Raw genomic sequence first — 23,186 nt, 5'->3', positions numbered from 1 at the left:
AAATGAATTTATCAATCACTATTGGTTAGGGCGAATAACATGAGCCTGCCCATTTTTGTGCGTTGGCTGATTCATGCTGTTGAATTTTATTCCAATTGTTTGCTTCTACAGCAGCAAAAAAGTGGAAACATGTTAATTTATAGGGGTGGGATATTAATTTGAAAAACTGACCTAAAGGACGAAGAGGGCTTCTTGCGTTGAAAGCATCCATATTGTCTCGTTCACAGATTTTTACCAATGGTGCTTATTGTCCTGTAGAACCAACAGTTAGAAAACCAGAGGACACTTTTTGTGTGCTTTTGTTACCTTTTGGTGCCCTAAAAGGTGTGGTCCAAACAATGTAGTACACAGCTAGCAAACTGCTATGTGTCCCCCCCCCCCCAACTAACATGTTGCTCAGATTGTGTGTTTCCTTTCCTATTAAATCATATATGCCAAAGGTGAACAAGACTTGAATGTTCACAAAAAGTAACAATGTCATATATTGCAGATAGCCACAATTGTATTCAACTGCATGTCATGGCTTTTTTTTAAACATTCACATTGGTCAGTTATACATGGTATCTGTCATTATTGTATTATTGAAAGAACTATCTCACACATTCATTATGACTACAAAAACAAATATCACTTCTATTCAAACATAATAAACTCGGCCTCGAGTAAGAATATTCTTCGTGCTTCCGAAAGTATCTGGCCTGCCTTAAAAAAAGCATGCAAGTTCAAATAATCTCTGTTCTTTTGGTAGTTGACTAAATGGTACGTGTTGCAAAATACAATTTTTATCCACGAACTCCTAATCGTAACTAACACTTTGATCAGTATTTGCTCCCTTCAATATTATGTATGAATGTTATCTTAATCTCGCTTTATCTAAGACAGCAAGAGATCCATTGATCAACCGCTTGATTTTTTTTTTTTAAAAGAGGCATAAACAAACCTCATGGTATCGCTATGGGGAGCAGACAGCGCTGGACTGGAAAATAAAAGTAGACCTGGCAAAAATACTCAAAACAGCCTTGCTCTTCCCTCTCCTCACCCCACCTCTCTCCCATCCATCCACCATTTCTCTCGCCTTCTTTCACTTGTCGCAGAGGCAGCATATTGGATAACTTTATTTCAGAAGGTGGTCATCAGCTCCCATTTCTTATCTAGGACTATAGCTAGGAATCCATGCTCTGAACGGACAGCAGAAAGTTTGGATTAACAACAGACCCTATATGCATTTCAAGTGCACTTAATGTTTCTGCTTGCTCTACTCGTTTCCTGTTTGATATGATTCTATATGACCTAAGTAGGAAGCCTCTCCCTGCATGGTGCAGACTAGCTGGGGAGGCAAAGTGGGAACGCTACAGTATTATTGAAAGAACTATATTCCAACAGTAGAGCTCCTAGAAGAGATTTTTGATTACATTATACTGCAATAATTTCCTAATGTCAGAAAATAAATATAATGTCTTCCTTGCTACTAAATCTTGTACTATTATCTGGAAAAATTTTGTTATTATTATTATTTAGAATTTTTGAATTTCAGGAAGGAGGTGGTCGTTCTGATGTGGGGGAGTATGGAGTTCCCGATCTTAGGTGCATTTCCCGCAAAGGACTTGTTTGCGATTTTGAGTTTCCGTGATTTCAGTGGGATGAGTAGAAGCGTGTTGGAGCTTCTGAGGTTCCTGGACTGGCCAGCCCATTTGAGTTTGGCGGCCAGGTATTCTGGTTTACCTGTGTGTAGGGCTTTGTGGGTGAGACAGGCTGTACGGAAGCTGGCTCGTTGGTCAGTGGGGAGCCACTTCAGTTCCTTTAGTGCCGGAGAAATGTGTTCGAATTTCTTAGTTCCTGTGACCATTCTTGCTGCTGCGTTGAGGGTGGTGGTCAGGGGACCTAGGTGGGATTTTGCTGTCCCGGTCAAAGCTGCGGTTCCGTAATCAATTCTGGAGAGCACCAGTGCCTGGGTGGCTTGTTTAAGATCTTTCGGGGGAGGAAGGGTTTTATTTTGTATAGCAGTTTCAGATTTAGGAATGCACTTTTGGCACCTTTTGAGATGTGTTTTTTCATGTCCAGTTTGGGGTCAAGGGTAATACCTAGGGATTTCACGGAGTCCTTTGGCGCAAGGGCACCATTGAGGGCATCAATGACTTTGAGCCATTCTTCGATTTGGGGGTTTTCATCTCTGTTAGAAATTAGGAGAACTTCTGTTTTCTCTTGGTTGAGTTTGAGGTGGTTCGCTAAGATCCAATGTGGGACCTCCCTGAGCTTGACATTGTGTATGTCTTTGATCGTGGTGGTTTCCATATAAAGTTGTGTGTCGTCTGCATAGAGGTGGAAGGGGGTGTTTGAGTTCCTGAGAAGTGTGGTGAGGGGTTCCATGTAGATGTTGAAAAGTTGGGGAGAGTACTGACCCTTGGGGAACTTCTTTGTTGAGGGGTAGGGGGTCAGACTCAGAGTTATAGATTATTATTCCATGCGTGCGGTTGAGAAGAAAGGAGGCGAACCAGTTTAGTACCGTTAATTCAATGCCCGCTCTTTCATGAAGGACTTTGAGGAGCAGGTTGTGAGCAACAGTGTCGAAGGCGGCCGATAAATCTAGGAGAATGAGAAGGCTGCATTGGTCTGAGTCAAGTGATTTGTGGAGATCGTCTAAGACATTTAAGATTGCGGTCTCAGTACTGCATCCCTTTCTAAATCCTGATTGAAGAGGGTCTAGAAGCTTGATATTCTTTAGGTGTTGGGTTAGCTGTGGGAGAACACATCTTTCAAGAGTTTTGGATAAAAGAGGAAGGTTTGATACCGGTCTGAAGTTGTTCATGTCCTCTGAGTCTAGCCAGGGTTTTTTTAGTCACGTCATGACTTGACCTACTTTGAGGCAGTCTGGAATGATTCCCGAGCTCAGTGAGCTATTGATGATCTTGCACCAAATTGAGGCTAGGGTAAGCTTTAGGTCTTTAGCCAGGCTCAAGGGCAGCTGGTCTAGGGAGTGAGATGAGGGTTTAGTGGAGGCGATCAGATTGACTATCTCTTCTACCTGGATGGGGTGAAAGGAGGACCAGTGAGTAGGTGTGTTCACTGGGATGTTGCCGAGTGTTGTTGGCCTGAAGTTCTCCATGTGAGTGGCGGGAGTGTGCTAAAAAAGAGATCAATTTTGACGATTTTTTTTGCTGAAAAAGTTGGCAAAATTGTTGCAGTGATCTTTGGACGCCACTATTTTGGATGCTGTCGATTGTTTAAGGAAATGCGTTTGAAAATGCAATAGAACATATTCAATATTTCTTTCTTCAGTTCATTTAGAACGTAAATAATGTATCATTATCAATCATGCGATTAGAATGTCATTGTTTACCTTCTTTCGATATCTACAGGGATGACTTTGTACAGATTGGGAAGGGAGCCACCAACAATACCTTTGTAATCAGGACTGTGAATGTAGGCTTGACGCTGCTTGGAGTTTGGGATACAGAGCACGCTGGAGTTTCTGATTATGTGCCTCTACCTGTTCAGCACGCCATCTACCCCGACTTTACGGAGGAAGCGGTAGTTGGTGATGTCATCTGTTTCAGTGCAACATTGGTAAATCAAGATGGTAAGCATCTTTCTCTTAGTAACCCTCAATGGTCTATTACATTTGTAACTAGTTTAAGGCTGACCTTTGTCCCGACCATTAACACGCAATTTGAAGATGGATGTGCCAAGTATTATAATTCTTTCCTCTTATAAATAGAGCTACAAATACTACACAAGTTGCCTTTACTGAAGAAAGACATTTGGCAACTAACAACAAGAAGTCTCCTTTCTGACAGGGCAATGCAAGACTCATAAATGCATACTGTGGCAGAATATTCTTCCTTGTATTTTGTTTTGTATTTTTTGTTTTTATGTATCATGCACTAGACACTAAAGGTGTTCAAAGAGCTTTATGAAGCTTCAAGGCAGATCACAGTAGTGGAAGGTACTATATAAAATATAAGGTGCAAAGATAATTGTTGTGCTAGGGATTTGATATTACACCAGTGTAGCAAGGGGATACCTATCAATAGTGCAGAAGGTGCAGTGGCTCTGGGGATCCAGGGCTCTCAGGGGACGCTATACGTCAGTACCTAACCAAGGGATGGGTCGCCCATTTTGGTTCTCTGCACTAGGCCTCATTGTATCTTTGCTACACCGCTGCGGTGTAGTGTTGAAAACTGTGGTGCAGATAAACTAATGTATGGGGTTTCCCAAGGCACAGCTTCAAAGTGCAGATAATTTATTGGCCATGTTAAACAACTATATGCAGAGAGTCAACTTCACAAATATGGGGAGGCCCATGGATGAAACCCATTTGGATAACCTTAGAAGAGTAATAGTCAATCTTGAAAGATAGCACTGACCCTGTCGAAGCAACCCTCTAGTGCTGTAAGAGACAGGTTGTAAGGGCATGGCAGGCGACATGTTATGAGGAATTGTTAAAGTTTATGTTCGAGGCATATGAGCTGCAGATCTCACACTGTGCATGAGATCGCCACCTGGTGTTGGGTTCGAATGATTGCATGTTGTTGTCGTCTTGGAAGAAGTCTTTGTAGTCACGAGATAGGTGACTCCTCCCTTGGAAGATGGTGCGCATGGGCATCGACTCCATCCTTAGATTTTTTTTTTCCGCCACTGGGTTCAGATGAAACTTTTCCGCTCTGGCTCGAAAATATACTTTTCAAGTACTTCGACACGTAAAATTTTCTTCAAACTTCAACCAAAAAACTTTTAATATCGATAAATATCGACTCGACTTTCTCAGCTAGATTCCGGTCGTCCACGCGGGCCGTGAGGCCTACACCTCATGGAAAGGACGCCATTCAAAAGATGCCCCGAGTGTGGAGCAAAAGTTCCACAAATTGACCATCACGAGGTCTGTAACCTGTGCTTATCGCCAGAATAAGACTAATCCAGCTGCACAGCCTCTGCATCCTTTCGATCAAAGAAGACCATTCGAGATCGGAGGGCCCGCCAACGCGATATGCAGATAGCAGCTCCGGAACCGGTGGATATCTTCGACGAAGGACCATGCGTTCCAGAAGAAGATTCCAATGATCTCCAGATCGTATCCAAGGCAGATGACTCCGATGACTCCATACCTTTGGGTCAACGCGTGAGTACCACTGCCCCTACCCCAGCCCAAACACCAAAATCGAAGGCAAAGGTCAACACTCCGCCTCCGGTGCCCAGTCGAAACCGAAAAAATACTTCGAAAGCCCCGCCATCGAGCCTGGCTCCGAAGAAAATAATGAAGCCTTCCAGTAGCTTCATACCGAGCAAACCGCATGTGCCGATACCACCTGCTCCCTCGGCACCGAAGCAAAAAGAAGTCCCGGTTCCGAAAGACATTCCGAAACCGTTGACTCCGAGAGACAAAGCGGCTCCGAAAACAACGAAGCCTGTTTCCGATGCCCCGAAAACAGCTTCCACTCTGAAGCCGTACCCTCGATGCCGAAACATACAGAACCTGCTTCAGATTCTTCCAAGTCCACAAAACAGGCTTCGGCTCCAAAGACAATATCTTCAGTGCCGAAATCTACGCCAAAGGACTCTACATCAGCTCCTAAGGCTAAAGACCAGCAACAAACCGGTTTGGACCCAAAAAAATCGGCGCCGAAGGCTGTGCTTCAAGAAGAGGAGCTTTTCCAACCAGATCCTTTACAAAAGAGGATCCACATTGATCCAGAAACAGGACATGTTTCCACTACACCACACAGTAGATAGTAGTAGCTGCAGAGTCTCACACGCCCATCCGCCTCCTGGGGTCTGTATCTGTTCCAGTTCTATCTTAATTAGATACACACACATGGACATCCCTTTTTTCTATTTCTACTAACTCCATCATATCTCATCATGACAAAAAACAATCCAAGGATGGAGTCGATGCCCATGTGCACTATCGTCCAAGGGAGGAGTCACCTATCTCGTGACTACAAAGACTTCTTCCAAGACGACGACAACATGCAATCATCCGAGCCCAACACCAGGTGGCGATCTAATGCACAGTGTGAGACTCTGCAGCTCTACATGCCAAGAACAGATGCATACTGGTAAGTAGCATTTTCCTTTTCTCCTTAAAAGAATTTGAGGGAGGGGTTAGTTCTGATTAGTGTAAGAATTAAGTTACACAACCTGAGGGTGTTTCCCAAAAACTCTTGTATTAGGATACCTTTCTTCTGCTAGACGGGGACTTAAAGTAAGAGGTGTTGGTCCTCTGAATAAATGTTCATACTCCAGAGAATTCTGGGCCACGTAGTTGGGCATTTTTAAGTGTAGATTTGTAGATCATGCACACCTATTTCAAGATACTTCTTGCTTTTTTGGCAGCTGGTTCAGTAGTATCAGATTGGAGTGATATGACCCTAATTTACAGAGCCCAAAAGTAGTAGAGAGGAGAGTTGCTTTTAGAGGTGAAACATGGCATTTAAGAATTCCTGCTTGCAAGGAGATGCCATAGTCTAGAAAAGACTAGTGATTGTACCATGTTTGAAATGGATGTGGGATTGGAGATTTAGGGTATTCTGTAAATGGAGCCTAGCGATTTCTTGCTATAAATTATGGTAAACTGGCATTCGAGTACTCATTCAGAGATCGAAGAAGACATCGAGGCGTCAGGAGTACCTGGATAATTAACCAGTTTTAAGATGTAATTTTGTGATGCATAATACATGTAATGACTTCATACAGAATTGTTCTCCTTTTACACAAAGTAAAATGAGCATAGATCAGTTCCCTCTGATGACTTTACATATCTTCAAATATTCCCTAGCTCCGTTTGCCAGTGTGAAGTTTCTCTATAGAGCTAGGGTGCCTATGTTCCAGCTTTATTAAGACATATCATTTTATTGTTCATAAATTGTAACCCTGCTGCCTTCTGATTAATGCTATTTTATGAACACGTAGACATTGAGAAATTGGTAGTTTGTGGTTAATCACATGGTATATTATTTTGTCCCCATCCGTTCTTGATCATGATAGCTCTGGTGTTCCAAGATTAACAAGTGGCCATCATGCCCATGGGCATGTCTATGATTGATGTCCTATTCCCAGTCCCATTTCGCCCCATCCGATCCATTTTGTTTTACTATTGTCACGGATGCATTAAAGTGACAGGCTCAACGAACACAGGCTAACAAAGAGTATACATCCCTAATCTGATCATGAAGCACAGACTTGAAGACTATACACACAGGGAGAGGAATAACTGGGTCTAGATATCCCAAGTGGAAGTGGGTTAATACTTGCCCTTGTACTGATTCTGCAGTGAATAACAAAGTTTAATATGTAAAGACAGTTAATGAACAGTAAACTGGAATTGTTAATTTTAGGAGATCTTCCACATGCTAATGTATGTTTTCCTCTCTGGCTTAATATAGACTCTGGGGATGGAGTTAAGGAGGTTTCACCAGGCAGGAGTGGATTCAGCACGAATGAGGAATGATGGGGACAATTTACTTTCTCCCCAATTAGACCTAGCATGAGTTATATTTATACCTTCAAACTGCCAGTGGATTAGACATGTCTCACTCAAGGGTCAGTGCACTACGTTGGCTGTGATCAAAGCAGAAGACACAGCTGAAAGAGACCTTAATGCAGTTTCTTGTACAGGTGTTAAAATAACCAAGGCTTCATGTTTTTGCTAACTTCTGTACAAGCATAGCCAAAGTAGGACTTGAGGAAGAACCGAGTTATCAGGCAGCAGTGGAAGGTGTAAGAAGCAGTCAGAGCATACAAGAGTAAGACCTGCCTTGGGAAGAATGCAGAACCATGGAAGACCGGCAAAGCAAATGTATAAGCCTCTCTGCAGCCATGAGTGGACAGACTGAGTCAGGCAAATTGCCATGTAACAGGCAGGCCATGGCTAGATTTTGTGTTGCGAATTCCAATTGTTCTTTCTCTGCTCATTAAGAACACAGCAAGTCAAGACTATGTAGGGCGTTGGTGTTTTTGTTGGGGCATTGCTGTCACAAATGTACAGTAAATGTACAGCGGTCTTTGCCCAGTAGCCACTTCACCAGTGGTTCTGGTGTGCCTATTGCTTCTAGGATTTAATGGCCTATTCAAATATCTACCAGTGCTATAATTCCCCAGTAGAAGTAAGTGCAACATACAAGTTCCCATTAAGAGCTGCATCAGTACTGATTGGCATTAGGTGAGCCTCTGTCTAAAGTGGCATTAAGGGGTAAAAAACTATTGACTGTAATGTGGCCCAAGCAATTGTCAGTGACTAAGAGTGATTTAAGCATGACATCGGTCACTATATTGTTAGTTGTATGCTTATAAGTTCTACAGTATAAAATATTTGCATATGAGCAGGCCATAGTCGGAAACAAATGTGTAAAGTTTGAAGGAAATAAATGGAAGTGCACCCACCAAAGCATGGTATGCCCAGCGGGCGAACACACCAACTACCACAGCCTGCTTCTCGCGTTGGCTACCAGTGCAGGCTATTCTCGAAGCCACTGTGTGTGATTTAATGACATTGTTCACCATTGTCAGTATCTCACTCTGCTCACCAGCGAAAACATCTCACAGCCATTGTCCTTGTTACAATATTTTTAAGTAAAAGCTTACTTGTATTAAACATATGTTATTGTGTCATGTTATCCCATTATATGCTGTCTATTCATAAAAAGAAGTGCCCTCCCCCCCCCCCTCCCGCATGGGGAAAGAAAACTTTTCTCACAGGTGGTGGCTTTAATTAACTTTATTGGTCTACAAGGGAGAGCGCCGGGGTCACTCCCGCACGTAGAGCCCACTGTGAGGAAATGGCAGCCGCCGCTCCCGGCATGCCTCAGGCGGTCATGTGGTGCGGAGCACTAGCGCTCTACACCACAGAAAGCATATTACACTATTATGCTTGCGTACCTGGTGTGGTGTGGAAACGTAATCATTTCATTAGGATTTACTTCTTTATACTGTGTTATGTCCATTGACAATTTTGTCAGGCAGTGGTAGGCTCAGGAGTCATCATGTTGTGAAGTACATTGGACATTTTAGCAAAAGAAACCTCTTTTTCAAACTCGGCAAAGGGGGTAGGGTGTTGTGAGGAGAATAGAGTCCGCATTTGAGGATCTGAATGCTATTACCCTTCCAAGGCTGTTCAAGTGTTTTCTTTGTCTTAAGGTTCCGCCCACCTTCATGTTAGATACATTTTGCTTAATTTAGTTACTTGTTGTCACATTACATTCTCACATTGACTTGTTTTAAAGCAAGTTGACCATTTTTCTAGTGTGAGCCACAATCAGTTGAAATGACAGCTGTCTATTATATTTTTGCTATTTTGCACATGATTCTGATCCTGCCTTTCCACTGCTCTGACATCAAAGCAATGCAAAATTGCATTCGTTATTTCAGTGCCATGACATCAGAGCAGTGGATAACCAGTTTTCAAACCTGTCTTCACAATGTAGGCTTAATCTGTAAGGCATTCAGCGTTATTCTTCCTTTCCTACCTCCTGCTTCCAGTCTCATTCCAGCTGTAGTCCTCTTATTGTGTTATCCACATTCACTCTCCTGCATATACTTTTACCCTTCTTAAATGTTAGTCTATTCCGATATATTCTCATTTCTTCAACCTCTCTGTTTCATTCATGTTCCAACACCATGGGCCACCTTTTAATTTTCTTTTTACCATTGTTCATCTTTCCTGCTCATCAGCATTTGCTGTTAATTTCCCCAATAGATTCTCTCTATTCTAATGCCTCCTCTACTGGGCACCATCTTCCAACGGCCACAAGGTTGCGTATGTCACTGGTGATATGCCTGAGCGATGAGGTGGTTCTGCCTCACAGGGGCCTAGCACAGTTACCTCTCATTTACTTGTGCCCCTGCAGTAGGATATTGCTTGAAAATTAGCTCCCCAGTGCTGAAGCCCTTTTTAGGTCAAAGCCGGTTTGCTAAAGACATCTTGGGGACATTCAGAAAGCTGACCTAGGAATGCATTCTGTCCGTTGCTTTCCATTGCCTTTGTGGTTTGTAACTCACATTTTCTGGCTTTCTGTTTTGCTGTCTTTATTTGCTTTAGGCTGTCCAGCTTGAGTTTGTTCCTCCCGTTGCCCAAACCGTTTTAGGTCAAGCCTAGCACAGCGCGCATCAGTTCAGACTTTCTGCAAACTAGTGCGTGTGGTGTTCGATTTTCCACAAATGCTATTTACCTTTGCATGTGGCTTTCAAAAATGAAAGCACGCAATTGATCAAAGGCGGGTGCAGGTCCCACCTTTTCTGAAAATGTGTACTCCCACAGCGTTTAGCTGTCGGGAGCGAGCAGCGGCACGCAGCGTGCCATCTGTTGTGGATCATGAATCATTAAGACCTTGCAGCTTTCCTTACCAGGTGCGTCCCATCCACCCCAGCCAAGGGACAGATATCAACGCCACAAGAGTGTGTGCTTTCTTTTTCCAGCACTCGCATTTCAACTATGTCAGCACTCTCTTCCTTCACTGTTATCTTTGTATTAGTATGTTATTGTCAAGACATTTGCTGTACTCTGTAGTTGGCCTCTATAGTTGACTCTTTTTAGGTACCATCCTAAAAATTGACCGCACCTTTTAACATTAGTGTTTTTTTCATCACTGTGGTGCGCACTTCCTTTCACACCTCTGCTCAGCTGTGGTCCGTGCTACCTTTGACATCTCTGCATAGCGCACAGCTGTTGTGTATGCTTCCTTTCCCCACATTGCTTTTGGTGCTCGCACGATCCAGGGGCGTAAAGTAGGCCCTTGCTGTGGGCTTAATTTGAGCCGGTATCTGCTGGTGTGCACATGGGTACTTAATTAATAGCACATGCTTTTTGTGCATGCTTGCTGGCACCGGCTCCTAAATAATGCCTGTGCTTAGCTGTGGGGTGTGCTACCTTTCACATCTCTGCATTGTGATCAGCTGTGGCGCCTGCTCCCTTCCCCAATTGCACAGTACACAGCTTAAAAATTGACCGCACCTTTTAACATTCATGTTTTTTCAGCACTGTGGTGCTGACTTCCTTTCACACCTCTGCGCAGCTGTTGTGCGTGCTATCTTTGACATCTCTGCACAGTGCACAGCTGTGGTGCGTGCTTCCTTTCCCCCCATTGCACAGTACACAACTTCAAAATGGACCACACCTTTTAACATTCGTGTTTTTTCATCACTTAGCACCTCCTCCGCATCACTCAGTACCACCTATGTATCATCCAGCATCACATAAGCATCACCTCGGAACCAGCACACCACCACTTCAGCATCGTCTCAATATCATTCCGGATCAACTGAGTATCACCTCCGCCACTACTCACAAACACCTCAGCATCACTCCACACCACTTCTGTTTGCATAAACATTTGACATCTATTAATTCTCCACAAATAACTCTCCACTACTTGTATCTAATTAAAATACTATTTCACAACATCCACCCTCCCGTTGTTTATATCCAACACCTAACAATAAACTATAACAAACATTAATTACAAGCAAGGAAAAATTGACAGCATTGCATAAACAAATAAACTAGAACCCATGTTTTGTATTAATTTTGTTTTTTAGTACCATACTTCAGTTGTATATAATGTTTTTTCGGTTAGATATATGGTGACAGAAATAGTTATAACACTTTTTTTATTATAACTCCTACATGCTGCACAACATTCACAATACTCTACAACACATATTAAAAACGTTAACAAAGCCAATAGCTCTGTCTAAACACTTATAACGCCCCAAAGGCGAGACCTATTGGCTATGCCAATGCTTGTTTACTATATTCTTCCACAAACTCACTTTCTGTTAACAGGCCTTTAAATCTTGTTCATTACTTGTCACTTTTTTTGTTCATTCAAAGATTGAGGTCAAATGTCAAGTTCTTTCTTCCAAGGGCGCTTCGTCCATTCTCTGACTCAAAGTGAGAGCATTTATGTGACAATCCTGCTGAATATCCATGTAAGAGGAAAGGGTGAAAGATGTTTTTTTCTGGCGCACAACAAAAAATAAATTAACAATGCTGATGTTTCAGAATATATCAGAATTAGTACCAATGAAACACAATTTGTTTGTAATTCTGAAGTGCATTGGAGACAAATATTTGAATATTGTCAACTTACATCAAAACACTAGGTGATGACACATTACTGTTTGTGTGCAGTAAGCCATATTTCGGTGCAAATGTAATTGTCATTTGAACTGAAAATGTGTTGTCTGTAATGGCAGTGCACTACTACCACTCCCTTCCACTTTATGCCCCTCCACTCTGCCATTCCACTCTACTATACGCCACTCTACGGCATGCCACTCCACTCTAAGACACGACATCAGTCCAGGCAACTCAACTCCACACCACTTCAGTTAGGACACTCTCCCCACTACACAATACGCCACTCTCCTCCACTCCAGACCACCAACCGCACTCTACCCCACAACAATCTACTCCACAACAATCTACCCCACTCCAATCTATCCCACTCCACGCAACTCCACCCCAATTTACCCATCCCACCCCAATCACCCCACTTCAGTCTGCACCACTTCAGTCTACACCACTTCAATCTACCCCACTTCAACCAAATCTACCCCACTCACACTGCAACCTACCCCAGTTCACTCCACTACCTTCTAGTCTATCCCATTCCCCTATAAGCTACCCCACTCCAATCTACCCTACTCCTCCCAATCCAACCCAATTATTCCCAACTTATTTTACTGCACTCCACCACAGTATACCACACTCCACTCAAATCAACTCCACTCCGCTCCAATCTACCCCAGTGTACCCCAATCCACTTTAATCTACCCCGTCACCCCACTCCATTGTACCTCAATCCAACCCACTCCGCTCCACCTACCCGACTCCTCTACTCCAGTCCAATGTACCCCACTCCATTCTAATTTACCCCACTTCATTGCAATTTACCCCACTCCACTCCAAACTCTACTGTGATCTATCCAGCTCCTGTCCAGTCTTATTCAACACCCCACTCCAATCTACCGCACTCCACCGCAGTCTACCTTACTTCAATCTACCAGTCTACCTCAATCCACTCCAATCTGCCACACTCCAATCCACCCACTATACCCCACTCCACTGTACTCCATTCCACTCTACCCAAATGTACCCTAGTCCATTTCATCCAGTCAACCCACTCCAGTTTACCCCACTCCACTGAAATGCACCATACTCCACTTCAATCTAACCCACTCCACCCTAGTCCAATCTACCCCACCCCAATCTACTCCTATGTACTTCTCTTCAATCTACAACTCCAATCTACTCCACTCAACCTCACTACAATCTACCCCTCTCCAATCCAACCCACTCCATCCAATTTTCCCACGGTACTCCAGACTACCCCACTCCATTCTAATCTATCCCACTCTACTCTTCCCCAATCTATCTCACTCCAATCCAAGCTCAACTCCACTCCAATCTCTCCACCTGCACCCCACTCCACTCTACCCCAATGTACCCCACTCTAATCTGCCCACCCCAATCTACCTCACTCCACTTTACCCCAGTCTACCATACTCCATCCCATTCCAGTCTACCAAATACCACCCAAATCTATCCTATTCCATCTCACTCCACCCCACTTCAATCTACCCTATTCTACTCTAAGTCAACCTACCCATCTCCAATCCACCCTATCCAATCCTCTCTGCTCCAATCTACACCACTCCTCTCTACTCCACTCTACCCCACCCCAATCTGCGCCACACCTATCGATCCAGCTCCACTTCAATCTACTCAGTTCCAAACTACCCCACTCCAAACTACCCCTCTCCTATCTATCTCACTCCAATCTACCCCACTTCACTCCAATCTACCCCACATCACTCCAATCTACCCCATATCACTCTAAACTACCTAACCATAACCCGCCCACTCCATCTACTCCACCCCACTCCAGTCTACTCCTCTCCACTCCAATCTACCCAAGATATCCCACTCCAGTCTACCCTGATCTACCCCACGCCACTCTACCCCAGTCAACCCCTTCTACTCCCTCCACTTCACCCCAATATACCCCATTTCATCTTCCACACTTCATCTATCCCTCTCCAATCTACCCCAATCTATTCATCTTTAATCTACCCATTTCTAACCCAATCTATCCCACTTTACACTCTATCCCAATCTACTCCACTCCTCCCACTATATATATATATATATATATATATATATATAAATATTCCCCCGGCTATGGAAGATGAGGCATAATGAAGAACCCTTGACAAGTTTCATTTAACATATCATTTCCACAGGCCTCTCTGGAGTATGGAGCTCTTCATCAAACATGCTACAAGTGGATCCCAAAACTGGTGCAGCAGTAGCAAGAGATTCGGGAGTGGTCACCATCTACTATGAGATTCCTGGACTGCTTAAAACATACAGAGAGGTAAGCTGCTTGGACTGTTACAGTAACTTTGTAGGTCAACATGACTGCACTTCTATCTACCAAACATCTGTCATTCCACTTGGTAGGGCTGATCTATGTAAAAAAAAATATATATATAACTTTTTTGTGTGCTTATCCTAGCCGGTAAGAACTTATACTACATGCTAAAGACATGTTTTGATGGATACTTCTAACTGAAGGTTCTTCAACTTTAGAATGTTCCTAGGTGCCAGACTGGATCTGGATATTTTTGTAGGAGTTTTCCCATGGGCCAGTAGGTGGTATCTTGTGGCTCCTTACCTCCCTGGGACTAACGGATTGGAGAGTATTTAAGCACCACCCCTAAACACAATATCTGTTCTTTTTTCCGCACTCTTTGACATAGATCAGGAGTTTCACTGACAACTTCGTTGTTCTTCCGACAACGTATACATTTCTACCACAGTGTGTAAGGGAACAAAGTCAGCACTGAAACCTACAGGATTCAAGCTGTGCCGAGACTGCAAGAAGCAAATGTTAATAACAGTGCTGAATTAAGAGTGTTTGGGGTGCCTGGGCACCAGGTACGACAAGAGGCTGTGATCAGAGCAACAATCTAGCTTCAAGTCACAGGCACACATGCAGTTCTGGCCTGAAGGTGAAAAGTCCACATCTTAGTTGAAGTTTAGACTTAATCACAATAACGCCAAGTGGAACTCTACCCCATCCTGCCTCTCAAAGTCTAGAAGGATCAAGATCATCAAGATAAACATTGCATTCCACTGGTGTGACCTGAATAAACCTGGTCTAATCTCACAATTTGTGCTGCTGTTTCCTAAATATTCTAGACTGCCTTCAATCCTGTTGCAGATACTGGACTTATAAGAGATCATACTGCAGACCTTCGGTGTGATGCTGGCTCTCTCTAGTGTGCCTTCACTCCCCAAGGAGAAGCAAGGGTCTCTAGTCAAACTACCTCTGGTGGGTCGGCCCCCAGTGCCTTTCTGGGAACCTGCACTGCTGTCTTGACCTCAGAACCGGTGCTAGCGTCCACTGTAACTCCTTCCAAACCAGTGGTGATAATGAACCTGCCAGCACCAGCCCAATATCTGGTCATGACTTGATCTTTGGCCATGAACTGATTTTGGCCCGCTCCAGGACAAAGTTATCCCATGAGATCACAAAGGCAAACCCAGACTCTAATCTAAGACCTCTGCTACAATGCTTATAATATCAGAGATTCAAAGCTATCCTTGGATCGAGTTCTGATCCTGTAGAGGATGCACCTAATCGCACTGATGATGATGGGGAGGGCTACAAATTATTTCTCCTCATTCTTCGGATGGTGCCATGCACGTAGAACTCCAAAATACCAGTGGGCTAGAGACATCTCCTAAAACTGAGCTAGATTTGCTTCCTGAACTACCAGTGAAATAAATTGTCTTGTTTGCATTAGTAGTTCTGAGAGCAGCTGAAGGTCTAGAGTTGCAACTGCCCACTAATGAGACCAGGGTGAATGTGTTGCCTGGGATTCTTGAACCAAAGCTGGCTTCTTCTGAGCCAATACTGCCTTTTAACAATATCTGTACCGGTGCCCATATGACGACATGTTTTATGCCACGCTCATGCACGTATAATTAGGCGACAAAGGCTGGATCCCGGTGACCTGGACTTCTGAACTAAATATCCTACACTGGAAAGCCTTGTCCAGCATCGACATGAGGTCATTCTGAATTCCTTTCGATAAATACCTCAGACTTCGAATAAAAAATAATTGATGCATTCAGAAAGAAAATGCTTTGTTTGGCTGGTTCATCTCTCAGATCCACGAACACAATTTGTTTCCTGGGAAGGTACATCCATATATAGTGGGATATGGCCAACAAGACAATGCTGGCCGACCGAGGATCTTGGGGCTTTTTTAGCCTATATCATGATCGTTAGGCTCTTGTGAAGTATGCAGTCCGAGCTGGCCAGGACAATACTAATTACATAGGCAGAGCAATTTACACCAGCGTCAAGCTTGGGCGACATGAATGGATGAGCCCAACTAGGTTTTCTGGGGACGTGTCAGAATCCTTAATGAACAGGCCTTCTGATGGTTCCATGGTATTTGGTGAAAAGACTGATTAGACCGTATAACATTTTATAGAGTCACCCCACAATTAGGTCCTTGGAACTATTATCACTAGCATAGCAATTTCCACAGTGATGCAGAGAGTTTAGGGATTACTCCAGCAGGCCATCTTACAGAGAGCGCCAGCCTTCTCAATCTGTACTGCATGATATGGTTCCAGCTCTGCCTAGAGCACTGCAGCAGCCAAAACCAGTTGCGCCAGCAAGGGCAGCAATCCAATAAGTTTTATTCTGCTTCAACTCTGGGACTCTGCCTTTTTCTGCCCTCAAAGTCCCATGCAGGGCTGGCAGGAGGCAATATATACATCATTTCATCCCCAGCTATAAATCCATTACTCCAGACAGGTGGGTCTTACAAATTGTTCAAGGAGCTATAGTCAAACCTTTCATATCTCCCCCACCTATTTTCCTAACACTTCAGAGCAACATTCGTAAGAGCAATCCTCATTCCTGATCCATGAATTCATTTTTTCGAGTGTCTAGTAGTGCCATCGAGCGGGTTCCAGGCTCAGAGAAGGGGGGTGGGGGGTATGGGTGTTAGTTGTGCTACTTCTTTGTTGATTAAAAGGACAGAGGCCTCAGATATTTTTGAACCTTATCCCATTAAATTCCTTTTTGTGGAAGGGAATGCTAAAAATGCTTACATTTGCTCAGGGCTTTTCAGCTCTGGATCCAGGAGATTTGATGGTGGCCCCAGACATGCAGTACGTATATTTCTGATCACCGGTCCTGCAGTCCCATCAGCGTAATCTGTGGCTCAAGGTGGGCAGGAAACATTTTCAGTTTATCATGCTTCCTTTTCAGCCTTACCATGGGTGTTCATGAAAGTGATCGTGGTGGTCACTGCCCATCTTCTGAGATTGAGGACATGTATTTCCAAACCTCAACAAACTTGGTGCAGTCAGAGATCCGATCCAGTGCACGTTCTACCCCTGACATCTTTCTGTTTTCCCACCATTGAGCCAAAGTCCCAACTGTGTCCCAAGCAGAGGATTCTCTTCATTCTGTTTGTGACATGATGGAGTGCAAGGTCTTTGCACTGCTGATATAAGTCTGGGAGTTTAAGGGTATGATCAGAGTGTTTCAGGCTCAATTTGAGGAACTGGCGAGGATGGCTCTGAGGATTCTTGAACTACTAGCATCCTGTGTCCTTCATACCTCGGATGTCCTGTGTAGGCTCTGCAGTGGAACCTCTGGTTTCGGAGGGTCTAGCATCAGGGTTGTTCTCAGACTCCAGCCAGATCTTGCAGGAAGCTCTCAGGTTCCTCTGTGGTAGCATGTGCCAACTCGATTTGCGACAGGTTCTCTCCCTTCCCCACCCAGAATTCACAATTGTGACAGACAGATCACGGCTGCCGTGCGGGGGTGACCTGGGGTAGGAGGAGATCAGAGGCCACTGATTGCTGGCAGGTAGCCCCTCCTCACTGGGCATATGGCATCAACTTCTTGCACGTGAGTAGTGAGTGGTGTATAAAATCTAATACTTGGTATTTGGGAGGCACAACTCTGCCGGGTCCTATGGTGTCAGTGCTTGACATTTGTAAATACTTAACTATGTGATGGAAATCCATGGTTAGTTGTGGAGTGTCTTTCTGAGCATATGTGGTAGTATTCAGGCCATGCATTTCATGTGGTTGGCACATCTGCACAAATAAATCTCGCATGTTCATACCTGGGCAGAGGGTGGCAATACCGGACAGATGGTCGGTACCTGGGCATATGAAGTGAGTGCATACTCATCAGTGTAAAAACTGGCATGGCAATATGTGCTTAGTTTGCAGTGTGGAATATTACATGGACGTGTGATCTATTAGGACAAAATGGCTTTGCCGTGTCTTTAATCTGATAAATAATTTAGCTGAATGGAAATGTAAGTTCTCAACAAAGTAAGAAGTCCTGATACATTGGACTTGTGCTATCTTTAAAACGCGAAGACCTGGCTCATTTGAACCACATCAGCGAAAGCCTGCATTTCATTTTTTGAAAGCAGCATTGACATGGTGTGCACTGGTGTAATCGAGCAGCAACGCCGACACGCTGGCACGTTATGTTTTTATTTAGCAGGTCCCTGGATTGTCCCTGTGAAGTAATTGACAGAACCCTGAAATATAAGAGACCACTTGGGTATGTTGCAAGTACCCTGACGTATGGTAGCAGCCGACTGAAATACACAGGGTGTTTATTTTCCATCACTGACATTTTGAAGGTCTATATACAGGAATACAAAAATATGAAAGGCATTAAAACTGTACAGAATATACACAACGAAATGTATTTGCACTGCCGACTGGACAAATGAAAAAAGGAAAGTGAAATCAGATGTGTCAAATACTTCGGAGGCTGCTGTGGAATGATCGAGACCACTATTGTCAAACATCTCTTTTTTTCTCGAAGACCAGTTGCTTAGCAAGAACTTTATTTCAGTGCCAATTTTTATGCTCTCTTATCTAGACACTTTTTGAGTGCAACACACGGACTGTTCTATTTAACTCTTTCCCCTTTTCCGCCAAAGGCACGAACTGCGGAAAACAAGTCACACCCCTCCCTGCCTTGTACTTCTTGCTTTAAGGCCCCATCTCTTTGTTCGTGTCTCTTTCAGATCATGATTCATGCACCACCGAAGACCACAGCCATGCACATAAGTGAAGAAAAGACGAAGATCCAAGGAGTGACCTCCTCGAAAATTATTGTTACAGTTGGAGACCAAACCAGCAACTTAAAAGGTATTTTTCACTGATCATTTTCTTATTTCTGATCAAGTGACCTATTCAGAGTGTCTGATACATTTTTTGCAGGAAATCATTTCATTTAATCCTGTCCCTATTTTGGAAAGAACTCTGTGCCCCAGAATACTCGTTTGAAATATGTTGACCAGTTTTATGTCGGGGAAACATCCCTTTGTAACCTCGTGGGCGCAGTGAGGAGAAAGGCAAAGGGATGCAAATGCCCTCTATAATAAAATAGTTTCCTTGCATGCCTTCAGTTGACGTGTCAAAATCGGGATAAAAGCATGCGATGCATGTAGGCTGCACAATGGCGCACCCCTGTGACCAATTTATGTGTAAATCTATTGGTTGGTTCAAACATATGCAGATATTTATCCCTTCTCGTTATTCTTTGAAGTTCAAAGCTCACAGATGTCTTCAAGCATCATAAGCCCTCCCTAATTAGTAAGATACAGAATGTAATTTCGTCGAGTAGAAAATGAAGCATGTAGTAGACGTGACGTGTACTGTTCTTAGTGCTGTGCAAAGCAGAGGCTGTTCTCTCATTACCAAAGCGCAGCCTGTGGGTGCTCCTGCGTCAAAAGTCAGGATGGGTGGAGGCTCTTCGAGTGCGTAACTGGTGACTGACATCCCAAGGCTCATGCTGGAGGCCCTGCAGGAGGAGCAATTAAACCTGGAGCCTCATAATTGTTTTCTGTGTATTCACCTGATGTGTGTTTATAATTTTGTAAAGCGATGTTGCCCATTAAATGTCAAGTCCAGGCTATATCAGAACACTGGATAACTAAATACATTTATCAGGTGCTTGCCCATGCATGAAAGTGTCCCTTGTCTCTTCCAAAGTGCGCCACTTTCATTGAGCAGGGTCAGTTTCTGATAAGGTGTGAAGGACCCTCACTCTCCCACCTCATGTAAATCTCTGTTAGTGCTGCAGATGCTGTAAAGGAGTGCTTGCCGCTGGTCAGAGCACTGCAGTAAAACAAATGGTGGTCCAGTCTTGCATCATTTCAGCAACATTGTTAGGCCTTTTTGTCTTGACTGGAACTCCTGGAGCATCGAATCAGATCATCTATTGCAGACATCCAGAACTCATTGCCTTTTTGACTTCGTTACAGTTATTGCAATGTTGGATGAGCCTGCTTCCTCAAACAGGCTCTTCATTGCCCTATCCCATTATAACGAAAAAAGCTCTGACCTCACTCTCTGGTAGGTGTATAGAAGAACCACCTCTCCAGAAGACATTGGGCCAGATGTACAACCCTTACATTTTGCGACTCGCAAATTGCGTTGCTGAACGACTTCCAATTTGTGACTCGCAAATTGCAATGTACAACAGTGTCACAGACACTGTTAGCAATTCCCAATGTTGTTCACAAATTGCATGCCTCATCAAAATTCATGAGGTAAGTGCAATTTGCGACCCATATGGAAAGGCTAGCGCTCCCAGGGATGGTGGCCTGCTGGGGTCAGCCGAACAACATGTCTGAGACTACTGCTGAAATAAAGCCGTTTTTTTTCTCACCATTAGGAAGGGGCGCCCCTTCCTAATAGTGAGAGTCGCAAAACGCTATTTTGCGAGTTAGTGGCTCGAAAAATAGCCTTTGTACATGCCATTACGCTTTTTTGCGGTCGCAAACATGCTGATCTCCTATTTGCGAGTGCAAAAAAGGATCGTACATCTGGCCCATTGTGTTTTGTCTGTTGTCTCCGCTTGCACTCCTGAGGTCCGACTGGTTACCAGTTCCATATTACCTGTTTTTGCCAAAATTGGCAGAAATCACATTGAAATTCAACTCAAAGGAAAAGGTCAAGGTGCTGCGGTCTGGATGGGCAAATAATCATGATTCAGACTTTCCTTCTTCAAGCCATTTTCTTCCAGATGTTCTCCAACTGTTATGACTAGTTCCTCTAGACATGACACATTTCTGTGCAGTGCCGGTATGGAGGCTGTCTATTGGACCAAGGATGCTTGTTTCCAGTCCAGGGAGGACCTGGCCTGGCAGTATGGGCTATACTGTTCCCATGAGGAGCATGGTCAAGACAGATTTGCATCTGGCTGAATCTGAAATGGGGCGGCAATGTTAGCTAAAGAACAATGATGGATTCATCCTAGATCTCTTGACTGGGATGGGTGCTTGAAAGTTTCATCGTTCCATCGATCATCTTTTTGTGTTTGCAATGTTTGCCCTAAGTGGCCAAGGGTGTGCCCAGACATGGGTCCGTTGCTCACTGTGCCACTGGATTCAAGCTAGCCTGGCTGATGTGGGGTGACCCCTCAAAACCAGTCCCAGGATGCTTGTTTCCGGTCCAGGGAGGACCAGTTCTGACAGTACGGACTGGAATTCTCTCATGAGGGGCAGGGTCAAGACTGATTTGCATATGGCTAGGTCCAAAATGGGGTTTCATAGTGAGCAAAAGAACGATGGATTCAACCCAGATCTCTTGACTGGGGGTAAGTGGTTGAAAAGATTCAGCACTCCGTCCATCATCTTGTTGTGTTTGCCAAGTATATTGGACAGTGTTCTTTCCTCGGAGAGGTGTGGCGCAGCGGCCAGGACAGCTGACTCCGGAGCCTGGGGCTAACGGTTCGATCCCCAGCACTGGAGGCAGCTCAGCTCAGCATCATGTGATTCTGGGTAATAGCTCACTTAATCTCCCTTATGACCACCCGTGCCTTGAGACCCTTAGGGGTGATTAGCTTGTGCTTTATAAATACTGGGTTACTTTTTTTCTTTATCCAAGTTAGAGGGACGGGGATGAGTAGAGGGGAATAAGACAGCAGCTGATTTTTTTGAAACCAAGCTGGTCAATCAAAGGTGTGTGTATCAGTGAATACGTGTTTTGTATATATGTGGATCTCGTGCATACACACATTTGCTCAATTTGTGTGTATTGTTCACAGGAGCTGCTGCTTCTTGCACTATCCTAATTTGACCTTGATTTAGAAAACTGTTTTTACCATTCAAATCAAAAACCTAGACTACATTTTGAAACTAAATTATTGAATATTAATATTGCTCATGTAAAACCACAAGATCTCTTAAATGTTTTTCAGCTGTTAGTGATATCCATTCACGAATAGAAATGAGTTTTAAACCATATTCTGCTTTTCCTGAAGGAGTGTGCTCATCTGTCCAGATTGAAGCCCTGGAAGAACTGCACCCAGAGGACAGCATTGGCTGCCATCTTAATTTCAATGCCAAACCATTTGAATTTCCAGCACATGATATCTTTACAACAAAACCTGGATTTGATGCACAATCAGGTAAGATGGCCAGTAGTCTTGAATACAGTGGTCATGCATTTGCTAGCTTTCTATTACTGATCTACCCATCTTGGTACTTTAGTATCATCATGAATTCTGATTCTCCTTCTAAAGGTGTATTCAACAGGTACCTTCATCTGCATTGACATGAAAGTATATTTTTGTTGCATGGTAGTCATGTTCCCCCTTCGCAGAGGCCCATTTCATGGACCTCTGCAATGTTCCTCATACAAATGAATGGAAGAAGTCTAGTTTACAAGGGATATGAACAAGTGATGCCTCTTGTCAAATCCCCACTCCTCTGAAAGCTCAGGCTTCCCTATACTCCTATCTCCCAATAAATGAACTCAAGGGACTTTAGGGAACATCTAGAACTGTCTGATACATTCTCGTGGGAGAATCAGAAAACCAAGTGAAAACGCTCCAAGGATATTAGGTAACAACTACCCTGCGTTGTGAGTTATGGGAACAGCAGTCCACACATATAGTAAGATCAATAATCAATATCCTGATCAACAAAGTTCATAGTAAATTGAAAAGTCCACACAATTCTTCTTATTGATCTTAAAAAGCTTGATTGTTATAAAAGTCATTTAGCCACCTACATTCACGGCATTGCCAGCATCACCATCTTTTTCTACCCTTTTCATTAATAGTCTACCAGTGTTTAACTAAAAAAAGATTGGAATCGATTTTAACCAACTAATTACT

The 23,186-nt window shown here is 43.7% G+C and overlaps 1 protein-coding gene across 1 annotated transcript in view; it reads left to right on the top strand.

Annotated features, from left to right (window-relative positions):
- NUP210 (nucleoporin 210) overlaps nt 1-23,186 on the top strand; it is a 519,503-nt gene that overhangs the window by 422,027 nt on the left and 74,290 nt on the right. The window contains exons 32-35 of the mRNA XM_086939009.1: nt 3,357-3,577; nt 14,236-14,369; nt 19,084-19,207; nt 22,329-22,475. Of these exons, the coding sequence (XP_086795135.1) occupies nt 3,357-3,577; nt 14,236-14,369; nt 19,084-19,207; nt 22,329-22,475 (626 nt within the window). The remainder of the gene's footprint in view (nt 1-3,356; nt 3,578-14,235; nt 14,370-19,083; nt 19,208-22,328; nt 22,476-23,186) is intronic.

This window comes from Lissotriton vulgaris, chromosome 9, assembly GCF_964263255.1.
Source record: "Lissotriton vulgaris chromosome 9, aLisVul1.2, whole genome shotgun sequence".
Classification (NCBI taxonomy): Eukaryota; Metazoa; Chordata; class Amphibia; order Caudata; family Salamandridae; genus Lissotriton; species Lissotriton vulgaris.
Note: the sequence above shows the minus strand (reverse complement) of the source record. Positions and strands in the feature narration are given on the sequence as shown.